General features: G+C 38.7%; 2 protein-coding genes across 2 annotated transcripts; one reads left to right on the plus strand and one right to left on the minus strand.

The window, feature by feature from the left end:
• Nucleotides 1-869: 869 nt before the first annotated feature.
• LOC132317079 (basic proline-rich protein-like) lies at nt 870-1,653 on the minus strand. The gene is made up of 2 exons (XM_059817941.1): nt 1,619-1,653; nt 870-1,359 (listed from the first exon to the last, which is right to left on the minus strand). The coding sequence occupies exons 1-2, from the start codon at nt 1,651-1,653 to the stop codon at nt 870-872; spliced, it is 525 nt and encodes a 174-aa protein (XP_059673924.1).
• CENPU (centromere protein U) lies at nt 1,336-12,832 on the plus strand. The gene is made up of 12 exons (XM_009812255.2): nt 1,336-1,380; nt 1,559-1,702; nt 2,560-2,677; nt 4,125-4,230; nt 5,109-5,199; nt 6,328-6,400; nt 7,470-7,587; nt 7,985-8,063; nt 9,026-9,073; nt 10,412-10,473; nt 11,748-11,904; nt 12,629-12,832. The coding sequence occupies exons 2-12, from the start codon at nt 1,652-1,654 to the stop codon at nt 12,764-12,766; spliced, it is 1,041 nt and encodes a 346-aa protein (XP_009810557.2). The 5' UTR covers nt 1,336-1,380; nt 1,559-1,651; the 3' UTR covers nt 12,767-12,832.
• The last annotated feature ends 148 nt before the right edge of the window (nt 12,833-12,980 follow it).

The raw sequence follows: 12,980 nt of genomic DNA on the forward strand, positions 1-12,980 counted from the left end.
GTTAATCCCAAAGTGGTATTTCATTGTGTTTTAGCTTATTTGGTTGGAAAAAGGGGTGGGGGGGCAGCAGCAGATCAGTGAAAGAACACCCTTACCTGTAGATGAAAAGTTGTGGCATGAAAAGGGCCCCTCCAACTACTAAGACTTCTGTTGGCAGATGGCTAAACCTCCTCTATTAACGATTAAATTGCTGAGTAACTAAATGCTAGAGATCTGGAATTACAAGTTTTCAGCTGAATACTACTTTTTTTAGCATGCTATTAAAGTAAGTAACATTTTCGTATGTTTTGAATTGATTTCTTAACTGCTGCAAGTTTTTGACCTTAATGTCAGGTTATTGTTACAGAAATGATCCTGTTCACTTGTTTTTCTAGGTAAGTAGGAAATCTGAGACAAGCACTGTCCTCTTTATGTAATGTCACCTATCCACAGCATCAGTTCATGGTATGCAGTGGGGCAGGGAAGAAAACCTGCCTGGTTTTGTAGTGTAGTTTGTGGGGGGGGGGAAAACAATGGTCAGGTGAACTCTTATGGAACACTGACTCCAGAACATGCTGCTGAGCACATAACTTGAATATGCTTGGGCACTGGAAAGGAAAAAAATTCTTGGTATTTGGAATGAGGAAAGAGCTTTTCCTCCCTATTCGTCTCTTTAAAATGAAAAAAAAAAAAAAAAATCCCACCACCAAGTACCTTGCTCCTCCCTCTTCAGATGACCCGTGAGCACTGACGGAAGGCAAACCCTTCACACAAGCGCTCCCTCCTTCCCCCGGCAGTTGTTACCCGCCGCGGCGGCACTGCAGGGTCGGCGCGGGAGCCCGCGCCGGCGGAGCCCCCCTCCTGCGCCCGGCCGCCTTCCCGGCCTGGCCTCAGCTCGGCCCCTCGCCGCGGCGGCGAGGCCCCGTCCCGGCTAGGGGCGGCGGCCGCTGCCCGCCCGCACTCGGCGGCGCGAGGCCGGGGGCGGAGCGGGTCTCGCGCAGCGCCGCGCCTCCGCCGCTGTCCCGGCTCCCCTTCCGGCGCTGCGCCGGCTGGGCGCGCCGCCCCTTCCTTTCCGCCAGCTGCGCGGCCGGTTTGAATCGCGGCGGGAAGGCGGCGCCGCTGCCGCCGGGTGGGTCCCCTGAGGGGGCCGGGCCCAGGGGCGCCGGTGTCCGCGGGGGCTGCGCGCCGGGCGGCGACGGCTGGGCGGCGTGAGGCGGGGCAGGGAGAGCGGTGGGGTGGCCGCCCGCCTTTTCTCCTCGCGGGGCGGCGGGCGCGGCCTGTGGGGAGCGGGCCCTGCCTGTGGGGAGCGGGCCCTGCCTGTGGGCTCCTGGCGCTCGGGGAGGCGGCGGCCTGGCGTCTCCTGCGTGAGAGGAGCAGCCGCTACGAAGCGAAAGTAAAGGTGTAAGTAGCGTTACGTGTTGTCTTGCTTTACCTTTTTAATATGTCTGTCTTGTACTAACTTAGACGTGCTATGTCAGGCGGTGGGCTGGCTGGTCTAATAAAGTGAGTTTCGCTTCTTTTAAAGTGAGTTATTATGCGTAATACGTTGAATTAACAACGATTTCCCATTCTTTCCCAGGTATTGAGACAGAGAAAGCAGATTTCCATCGTGACAATTTTGTGGTAACTTTATTCTCACTTGTGTATTGAGCAGTATATACTGAACCGTGACATGTCGTCAAAGAAGAAAATGAAGAGAAATCATTCTGGAAATAAATTAAAGGTGAGTTTTGCTAGTCCGAGCAGAATTAAAACCGCGAGTGTTCTGCTGTTTCACTGTGCTTTCGTGGCATTGGCTCTGGAGGTGGGTGCGCAGGCGTTAACGCGGGGCTGTGCGGGGAACTGGGCTGTGCAGCCCCCGCCGGTGCCGAGGAAGGGCGGATGTCTCTATTCGGTACCCTAGCAAAACTTGCGAGGCGCTGCGAAGTGCTAGTAAAATTAAAAGCTCAGGAAGTTGATGTTTTCTTCTCGTAATTCCCTTTCCGTGCACACAGGCAAACGAGTGAGGAAATTTACTCCCACGCTTAGGGTGTGAATGACACGTTTAGAAATATTTGATAAACTAGCGCCATTCTCCCCTATCCTTCTGCTTTACAGAAGTGTCTGTGTAATGCTTGACTTACAAATTCCACCTTTTATAAGAAGTTATGCATAGCTTTTCGTTTTTCTAAAGTGAGAATCGTTAAATTGGACAAGGATGGACATTCATGTAATACAGAGGTGAAAGAAGAAATATTTTAATGCCTGAAAAGAAAAAGGCCACAGATCGTAGAAACCAGATACTAGACTGTTAAAGATTTCTAAGCTTATACACTTAGTTTATAAAATAAGACAAAGCTGGTGGTACAGCATAGTACCAAATAACAGAATGTACCAGTTTTATACCATCAGTTAGGAGAAAAAAACATAGCCTGAGGAAAAAACCACATGCTTCAAATACTTTATATTGTACCTCAGTAGTCAATACAGTCTAGGTCAAATGTATTTCTAGTCACTCGTTCTTGAAATTCATTGTCATATTTAATCTGGTTTACACTCAAAAAGCTGGATGAACTAGCTATTAATTTCATACCCATCCAGGAACACAAAGCCAACTCCCATCCTCGCTGGAAATTGCTTCCACTTGAGGAACCAGATGTCTCAAGGATATTGAAGGTAGCAGAAGCAAATCAACTTGAGGACCTTGACGATTCATTTGGTTAGCATTAACTTCAATGTCATTTAATTTATTATTTTCGTGAACAAACCATATGGGCAAAATATTTCAATGCTTGCTTAGGAAAAGGTATTGTTTCTTTGCCAGAAAAAATTATGAGCAGGAGAGACAGAGTGTTTTTGAGAGGGGTATTACTTTCTGTCATTTAGGAAGTAACAAGAATAATACTGTAATATGTGCAAGTAAAAGTTGATAGAAAAATACTGGCTGTTCAAGTTTTATAGTCTGAATGGTAGAATTTCACACAATACAACATTGCAATTTTTTAAGAGTTTACATTTTAAAAGGAAAGTTCAATATCTTAAGTTACTCTCTATTATATTATACAAACTATGAAGTTTTTTGCTATTGTAAGAGTATGCTCAGCAGCAAACTTAGACGTTCACAGGGATGTTGTTCTACTTAAAAAGTAACGTCATAAAAACATACTATTTTTGGTGAAGCATTAAAACCACTTTCATGCTCCATACGGGACTTGTGCAATGAGGCCTCAGTATGATGGAAGATAAACAATTTAGATGGAATATGTGCCCTTGTGTGAAGTCCTCTGTTATTAAATAGATATAGCTCTTATACGTCAATGTCAGTAAGAAAAGTCTTCGAAAAACTATGTAATAAGAAGTTGTAGAGAAAAGGCTAAGAGGTGTTGCTCAGCTGCAATATTTATTACTCGTAAGAAAATTATGGAACTATACATGTAACTACTAGAAACAGTGTTGAAAATGAGCTATAAAGAACAATATAGCAAAAGGGTTGTCGTAAGGGAAGGTCTGCAAAATGAAAAGCTCTTCTTTTCCTTACTTCTGTGGTATGTGTTAAAAACTATAAAAAGGATGCCCACTAACATTAATGTAAGCTCACACTAAATTTTTGTGGCAAAGTGCTTGAAGAAATACATACATACTATGGAAAGCAGGCTAAAACCTTAAGGTTCTCAGAGTTTTAATCTATTCTGGCAGGCTACCTTCAAGAATTCTACACTTACAAACTTTCTGTAGCAGCTGTAACTGTCTTCTAACAGCATCCAATAAAGCAACTAAAAATCCATATTAAAAAAAGTAAAATTTAGAAAGTAGTTAGTTCAATGTACAGAAGATTGATGTATGCTATAGCAAAGAGAGACTTTAAATAAACTGTACAAAATGCTTTGCTTGCTCTATGCCATATGTATGTGCTGAGCTTTCGTGCACCTTTGGTTTCAGTTTGTAAAGAAATAGCAGGTGTATGAGTATAGAAACTGTGAAGCTTTTCACTATGTATATTTCTCCTAATCCTCAAATAATACTTTTAACAAGACTTCCTTTGTATTAGTGAGCAAACCACAAAAATTCTAACTAAATGCTGAATGGCAGGCAGTGCTGGCATGTCCATGCTCTGTCCTGAACAGATGGGAACAATTTTCATATGGCTTGTTTTCTGTTTTTTATAGATCACCCTTTGCACAGTACTGCTGTGGATGCTTATGGAGAGGAACATTCACAAAACAAGTCGCTTGGTCATGTTTCAGCTCCACAAAGGAACAATACAGAAAGAAGGTCTGGTGAAAAAAATAATTGCCAGCGTTTAATTTAATCTTTAGATTTTTAGATTAAATGGGAAAAATGTTCTGTTTGTCAGGTTTCCCTAGCTGCTTATTAAACAGATGCTTTAACTTAAAATTTCCCAGATGACAAACCAAAACAATAAGTAAGATTGGGGAACGTAGAAAAGAAATGGGAGAATAAATTAGTGTTTGCCTTTTGCAAGCAGTACATTGATTTAAGTACTTGCTGTATTTTTTTCAAATTAAAAGCTTTTAAAATATCTTTGTGTGATATTAATTAGTCCTCTAAATGGTAGTGTCTTTAAAGTTAAAAAGTCAAAAAAATGAAAAGTAGGTAAAAGCTAGTTAAACTATACGTAACAAAGAAAACTAATTTAAAAAAAATCTTTTAATACAAATTTTAGTATGTTTCTCACTTGTTAAATCAAATTTGGTTTAAATCTGAAATAGTTCTTATTTGAATGAAATAGCAAGGCAATAATAGAGCTTATATGAGAGTGTGTATTTTTTTGGTTTTTGATTTCTAACCCTGCCCCGCCACCAAGAAAGCCTTTTCCTTTACTGCTAAAATATCCTCAATAATAATTTTTTTTCTGTTTCCAAGTTTCTCCTCAAAACAACATGGCTATGCCAGTGGTCAGTTAATAATGGATTTCTAATTGTCGCAAGGGTTGTTGTTGAGGGATAAAGATTCTATTCACTTTATATGCTGTTTGCAACTTTTTATGTAGTTGATTTAGGAGACACAAACTGAATGACATAGCAATACAAAATGTTCCCCAAAACCTAAGATTTTGTTGTTTATATGGTTGAAGACCATTCTTTCTCAGTGTGTAGTGGGTTTACATGTGGATATTTTTCTTCTCCTAGTAAAAAACCACATCACTCGAAAACATCTGATGGTGATGTTCAGAAATTCAGCACAGCTGATCCTGAAGATGAACCCCTTAAGGAGAACATGGTACAGAGACAGTTGCATGAGTTTGTCAGTCAATTTGATTTTAACTTACTTCATGCCATGCATGCATTAGAGAGGAGGGGAGAGCAAGACCTTTCATTTGTTTCTTAGTACTTCCTTAGTACTTAAATGTGTCCCAGATAATTAATCCTCAAAGTATTCCTGTGAGATGGCCAAGTGAAGTGCTTAAAGCTACAGTCATCATGTCAATGGGAAATATGAATAGCCAGGTGTTCCTGTGTCCTGTAGCCCGTTCTCTTGCTCATTTGGGAATATGCTCTTCTTTCAAATATCTTCTTTATATCTGAAATGTATATTCTTAAAGAACAGCGTACTAAATGGAATATAAATCCCTTGCACTTGTTCAGTATTGAAGTAAGAACATATTTATGAGAGAATTGAATTTTTCATTGATAAAATTAATTTTGAATATATATTAGAATTAGACAAAACCCACTTGCTTTTGAATGAGTTGTTTTTCCACACTTAGACTGCAATTAGTGTAAAATGCTTTTGGCCCACTTAGCTCCCAGGCATACAGAGGAAGAGTTAACTATCTGCAGACTTGAGAAAGTAGGCCTGTGATAAAAGAAGTGATGCAGTAGTTTGCATAGAAGTTTTTTACATATTGATATTCATTGGAATTGTTGAAAATCCTTTTTGTAAAATGCAGTACAGAGCGGTAGTCTTTCATCAGTAAACTGCATGTATGCAGCACTCTTGTAGAATTACTACTTTGTGTTAGTGTCACAAAGTAGTCTAAGTAGAGGAAGAATTGGGACAGAACATGGGTGAAAAGGAAGGTAAGGAGGCACTGTTGATCAGAAAACTGTTAATACTGGGTGATGACTATGCTGAACTGAGGGGCCCGATGCTCCTTAAAATGTTCTTCCGCTGCATAGCCAGTGGCTGACATGTCAGTCGGTCAGTGCAGTCAGGCAGCTGCTGTCCCTCAGCAGTGTCATCACTGCACTGTGGTTCTGGTGAAATAGCCCTAAGGAAACGTTACTGATCTTCCAGCCGTGAAAAGCTGAAATATTTTCATGTGTTCTGCCTTATTGCAATCTCTCAGAATTTTAAATGAGTAAACCTAGGGGGTTTTTTTAACTTAATCTGCTTTTTCTATCACAGAAGGCTCTGAATACTACTCAATTCCAGGCAAAAAAGAAGCGGCTTTCAGAGAAAAGCAAATCAGATCCTTCTGGTAAAGTAGACTTTTCAAAACTCCCATATGGCTTTTCCTCATTCAGGATGAGTGTTTTTCCATAACTCAGTGGTTTTCATTTCTGATACGTAGCAGCATACCGCTTCTAGAAATGGGAGATTTTAGTTTCAGTTTTGGTCTAGATACTCATTAGCAATGGCTAAATTGGGGAGCTGGTGTGCCACACAGCTCTGATCCCCATGGTTTGCATCCCTGGACTTGCCTATTACTCTCCTGAAGGGATAAAGCATAGGTGTGCATTGTCCCTCACACACAGCCTGGTTGCCTTTGGAGGGAAGCCTGGGTCCATGGGTATGGAGCTGTAAGACACTTCAGTATGTCCCTTGGCCTGGAATCCTGGAGCACCAGGCTGTGGGGCAGAGCTTGCAGTGCCCCAGCTTACAGCGTAGGCATAGCTGTTAGTATAAAGACCTTTGAGACAGGGAGCTTCGAGGCAGTGGCATTTTTTGGTATAGAGAAACTGTTTCTTGGGTGTCATCTTGCTTCCTTTGAACTGTCCCCTGTCACACTCAAGTACTAGATTTACCTTTGGGAGTGTGTCAAGAAATGTGGTTTAAGGTTTTGTGGAATTAGCTAATAATACTATTGCAAAGTTTAAAGAAACATTTGTATATAGCTTTTCTTGAAGCATATATGGTATTAATACAAAATATATACAAATATGATCTAACAACTCATGATTCTTTGAGTAATGCACGTTGCCCAAACTCAGGCTAATAGTTTTTACAGCACAGCTGTATCTACAGTACACTGTATAGTTTATCAGTTAGTGTAATAATGTGCTCCTGGACTTGTTTGAAATGATGAAGAATAAGAAATAAGTTGTATATAATTGATCATCCAAATTCTAAAGTGTTCCCAAATAAGTCTATCATAGTTGCTCAACCAAAGACAGATGAAATAATTTGTATTTCCCTCTTCTCAAGTTTCATCTTAAAATATTCATAGCTTTAAGATTGTTATTTTAATGGTGGGTACAATAACTTTTCTATTATTTTAGAATATGTATATGAATTGCACAATGCTTATCTTTATTCTGTTGTTTCAGTGGATAGCTCATGTTCTGTACAGGTTTGGTGTCCCAAAGAGCTGAAGAGATCGCCCAGAGATATTACAGAACTGGATGTTGTTCTGGCTGAATTTGAGAAGATAGCAGCAAATTACGGGTAAATATTCTGCTTTCCTATGGCTGAATACTCAAAGTTTTAAAAACAAATTACCTGTGTTTTTGGTAATGGGCTGTCCTTTAGGGAATGCCGTATTGCATGGTTACATTCTGATGTTATTTTAATGATTATTAGGTTTCTGTGATACAAATATTTTTCGTATGCGTCCTTGAGGTGGTCTCCAGGAATTTGATATTTTTCCAAACATAAGAACAACACAGCTGATGTTTTTCAGTGTAGAAATTAAGCTATTGCTAGTACATGAAAGAGCTGCAGTTGACTGTGCTAAAAGCCACTTAACATAGGATTTTATTTGTTACTCAAAGGAATGTTTTTGGGTGAGATTTCTCCTTTACTAAACCAAATGGGTTGTGTTTTGTTGTTCTGACTTCTCCAGACAGAGCATAGAATCAAATGTTTGCAGAAAAGCTATCAATGGCTTCTGTTCTGCTTTCAAGGACCAAATCACCGATCTTGTAAGTACATCATAAATAAAATCAATTTTGTGGTAGTGATTATAGAGCTGCATATTACATTGTAGTCAAAATGCCTATGGTTTTATATTGTCCTTTACACAGTATGATACTTTAAATTTTCTAATCTCTTGTCAGGATAAATAATAGGAAAACGGTTTGTTGTGTGCAGCCTCTGTGCTGGCTTTCATGAGAATTGTCTGTAGACGCAACAATGCTGTCATGCAAGTATGTTGCAAAATTGTCAGCTTTTGGGAATAGGGAAACATTAATATTTTTCATATCTAAAGCATTATGTAGTAAAACTGGAGAGCTGCATAATTTGAATGAGCCAACAGTTACGTTGAACACTGTTTTAAAAGCTCATGGACTAGAGTTTTAAAAGGTTGATGATTTAATCTTTATACTGTGTCTCAGTGACTCTTGTATAGAGGCCTGACTAAGGTCTCTAACATAGTTCAGGGAAAATCATCCTTTTTTAATTAACAGTTTGAACCTAACTGTAAAAAGCTTATTAGCTTGGAAGACTAAGATTTCTTCTCACTGCTTACGATGAGTAAAACTTGGAACTTTGTAGGAGTTGTGGTAAGTACAATGGATAAGTACTAAAACTATAGTTCTAAGTGATTCATTAGAATGGGCAAGTTTTAAAATTACTAGATTTATATATTTCGTATAAAGTTACAGAAAAATTAAGCTAGGTAGTATTACATATTGGTACAAAGAGTATTACTTGTAACTGGTGCAAGATGACTAATTTTGCACAACAGTTTTTCTCTGTCATGAGGAGAGAGGAAAGAATTGATACACAACTGATGCACTTGTAATCTTCCTTTGAACCAATGTTGGTTTTTTTAAATAGCTTTTTATGTTATTCCCAGGTAATTCTTGCAACCGTGTTTTTAGGAGGATAAAGGTGAAATCAAGATCCATAGTCAATCTGTAATTTTTCTTTTCCTCTGTAGATAGTGGAAGTCCAGGAATTAAAGAATATGAAGAAAAAAAATGCTAAGGTAAATAACTATTTATCACTGGATTGTACAGCATACAGAGGTGGGCATTGAAATTTCGAGAAGTTGACTAGAAGAAATAAAATAATTCACAAAAAAGTGTACTGTACTACAGAATCAACTGCACAAATAGAGGATAGGGAACCACCAGAGGTTTTTTGGAAAAGATCTGAGTAAATATGATGGATTGCAAACTCCCTACGTATACTGCTATACTGGTGTAAAAAGAAGGAATGCACCTTAGGATGTGTAGGAATCTATGCATGTGAATGACTCTTTTTTTCATGAGCGTTGATGAGGCCCCTGGAGAGCTGATTGAGAGCTAACCTTCAAGAAACGTAGAGAAATATAAAATCTAGGAGAGCAGCAAAGATGGTGACCTGTGAGGACAGAATTGGATTGCTTAGTTTCAAGGAGAGAAGTCTAAGGGAGCTGCATTCCCTAAATACATGCAAAATTTTTGTTCAGAGGAAGGCAGTTCCTCTGTTCATTCAGAGTGAGTAGTAATTGACTGAAAACACAACAGAGGAGCGTCCACAGACATAAGAGTAGGAAAACATTGCAGCGGTTTCATCAGGAGAGAGGTGAATGCCCTACAGCAGATACTTAAGAGCAGGTTAGGCACTGTCTGCCAGAGGCTTTCTGCCCAGATTAACCTCTTCCGCAAACTTTTCGATGACAAAATAGCTTTTAACAAGGAGAGTCAACAGAAAGCTTATTCTGGCAGGTAGCAATTAATTATGCTGAAGCCCTGTTAATTTGAGGTGATATGGTAAGCTACTCTGCATGTAAAATGAAAATTTTAATACACATCTAGCATTGACAGCCACTCAGAGTTATCCTTATTTTGCCTCTTATACATTTGTTTAAAAACAGATTTGTAGTTGCTAAATTTAAATTTATGATTAGTCTTGTTTTGTTTTGTTTTTTTAAATTGGATGTTGTATTTCAGAAAGCTTAATTATGCTTAGTTCCTTAGTTATGGCAATCATACTGAACATACGTGCGTATTAGTCTGCATTTTTAAAACAGAAACAAAAAAAACCTGCTAGAGTTGGTCATGTTTAAGTTCAAAATGTCACAAACTCCTTTTGCATGCTTGTAAATCCAGTGTTCCTTAGAGAAATTTTGGATGGAGATGAGAGTTCAACTTTTTAAAGAGCTTTAAAGTGTTTAAAATACAAAGGTAAAATATGGCAGTTTGTAAGGTCTAGTATCTTGGAATCTTCCACAACCAGAATCAGAAGCATAAAACCTCAAAGAAAAAAAACCAATGAAATTTGAGTTTGCCTCTGAAATTATAGAAACCCTTTCAAAGACTTTGCTCACTATTTGTTTCAGGTAATAACAGACATCAAAAAGAAAAGGCAGCGACTGTTGCAACTCAGAGAAGAGCTAATTGGGTATGTTTTTAATGATGCACAGTAACAGCCTGAAGAACTTAAGGAGTCTGGTATTTTGTAACTCAGAAGTGAAAGTAACTTTTTTGTTCTTTCATTTTATTTTTTTGAAACTCTTACTTCTGTATGGCATTCTGTTTTTACAAAAGCTCAGGATAACCTCTCCTTTCCATATTTCAGTTGCCTAAATAGTAATTCTTGCAAGTTCTCTTAGCTAACTAGTTACTGGGATGGTATTTCAGACCATACGTTCATAAAAAAAACACATTACAATTGTAATTGCAAAGGTGATGAATCATAAATTTACAAAGGTAATACAGAGGGCTTTTTTGGTTTTGAGGTGGGAGAATGTATTTCACCTCTGCAATTTGGCAGGGATGCTTCTGAATACATGGTTTGCTTCCATCTTGTGGCCACACAATTCCCCTTCTGTAACTTGGCATTAATCTTAAATATCATTTAGATACACAACACAGAAATTACATTATTTGGAAGAACCATTAGACTTAGGCAAATCCAGTAGGTTACTAGTGACTAGCTTTATACTGAAGCTGCATATAACATACACACTCTAAGTTAACTCTGTAGGGAGCCGTGGGCTTGGATCTAAAAAGGCAGATTAAAAGCCATTTTTCTATGGCCATGAGAGTCTTGTTTTCTTTGTAGTACTATGGACAAACTTCACGCAAAGAACTAATTAAAGGCATCCCTCAGTATGGGTTTGAACCCCCTCACAGATTGAAAGCTGTCTGCACATTTTTTACTTGTTGTTTTCATCCTTTGATCATCTTAAGAAAACTTTTTTGCTGCAACACTGTTAAATGAAAGTGGATGTTTGTGTTCAGTTTGTGGAGTGCTAATTTAATGGATTGAGCCCTGCAGTTTACTTAGGCAGAGGCCTATCTAGGTCATAGATCCCGAGTATGCTTCAGCATAGGCACTGAACACCTCAGCCTGCACGCAGGTGTGTGCAGAAGCAGAACACCGCGTACTTAAGAAACTTCACTTGAAAAACTTCCATGCTTAAGAGAGAATGGCTATTTTGTCAGACTCAAAAGTGAGACATGGAAAAAAGTTCAGGGTTTTTTTGTGGATTTGGACCCATGCTCCTGTTTAAATAATATGCTAGTTACTGTAATTGAACAGTACGTTATACTAACCTATGCTTTGTATTTCCGACCAACCTTTCCCTTAAGTCTTCTTCAGAGGAAATATGTTCATAGCTATTCATGAAATAAATATGCAGCTATAGTCATCAAAGCCTTGATCTTTTTCAGAGCTGAACCACAGCTGATACGACTACAAAGAGAATACGCTGAGATACAGGAAAGGAAATCTTCCTTGAGGCAGGCAACTGAATTACTTACTGATTTAAAGGAGATACAGCAAGACTGTTTGGAGTATAGAGAAGAAAACCCAAAAGAAAAAGTGGTAGTAAGTACATATTTTGCATGTGTTTCTGAACTGTTCTGGATCAGCGCCCCCCCCCCCCTTTTTTTTTTTTTTCATGGACTGAGGGGCATTTCTATTAATGTTTCACTTACACTGAATAGCAGTATTTTGTTAACTGTCTTTGTGGAAGCAACTTGAGAATCATTGCTGTAACTGTACTGGAGCATCTCACTCATTTTTTTGTCTCATGTTAGAAACTAAAGTATTTCAGAGAGGATTCTGCTACCTTGCTGTTTATGTCAAGGAATTCAAAGGACATAGAAGCGTAATGGTTGTCCTCAGGTCTAACATTTTTAATAGAAATTGAAGAAAGATTAACAGTCAGAAACATGTAATCAGTTTCTTTTGTTGCTACTGTTCAAAGGTAGGGAAAGCTCTGGTACTTCCATGTCTGTTCTGTAAGGTATTTAATACTAAGAACAGCACTTGTATTTCATGACCAGATTAACTTCTTGTGCAGCCTTAGAACTCCTTCCCCTTTTACTGTGGCTCATGACCTGATGCAGTGTTTTCTGTTGGCAGTGCTACTTGCCTGCCATGAGTAAGGAAATCCTATCATTTCAGAAGACTCTCTAATGTTGGTGGTTCTTCACTTTTAAAAATCAGGTTGCATCATTTCAGATAGAGCAAAAATAAATACAGATATGTAAGTTATTTTTCCAAGAGTTAAAAATGTTGCCTTGTAACTTTATTTCCCTAACAACAGTATGGAACTTCCAGCCTACCTGCTCTTCTGGTGGAGTCGCGGAGAATTCTACGAGCAGAAAGACACTTTCAGAATATTAATATGAAACTGGAAGAGGCTCTGGCTGTACAAAGAGGGAAGTTATCAAAGAAACATTAAGTGTGGTTTTAATAGACTTTTTGACATTCGTTAGGAACAATTATTAGAATTGTTAGTGCTTAAAGCTTGTTTTAATGATTGTTGCTGTGTTTTGCTTCAATGTTTAAAAGTCGTCAGTGACGTAATCAGACTGTATCTTTCTACTGTCAAATAGTCTGAGAACTTACTCAGAATGTCAGTGAAATTAATGAAATAGCAATTCCAGTTGAAGTAG

Source organism: Gavia stellata, chromosome 5 (genome assembly GCF_030936135.1).
Source record: "Gavia stellata isolate bGavSte3 chromosome 5, bGavSte3.hap2, whole genome shotgun sequence".
NCBI lineage: Eukaryota > Metazoa > Chordata > Aves > Gaviiformes > Gaviidae > Gavia > Gavia stellata.

Coding starts and splice junctions, on each gene's coding strand:
- LOC132317079 (XM_059817941.1), bottom strand. CDS start 1,653: ATGTCACGGTTCAGTATATACTGCTCAATACACAA. Junction 1,360..1,618: donor ATATACTGCTCAATACACAA/GTGAGAATAAAG, acceptor TTCGCTTCGTAG/CGGCTGCTCCTCTCACGCAG.
- CENPU (XM_009812255.2), top strand. CDS start 1,652: ATGTCGTCAAAGAAGAAAATGAAGAGAAATCATTCTGGAAATAAATTA. Junction 4,231..5,108: donor AGGAACAATACAGAAAGAAG/GTCTGGTGAAAA, acceptor TTCTTCTCCTAG/TAAAAAACCACATCACTCGA. Junction 7,588..7,984: donor AAGATAGCAGCAAATTACGG/GTAAATATTCTG, acceptor TGACTTCTCCAG/ACAGAGCATAGAATCAAATG.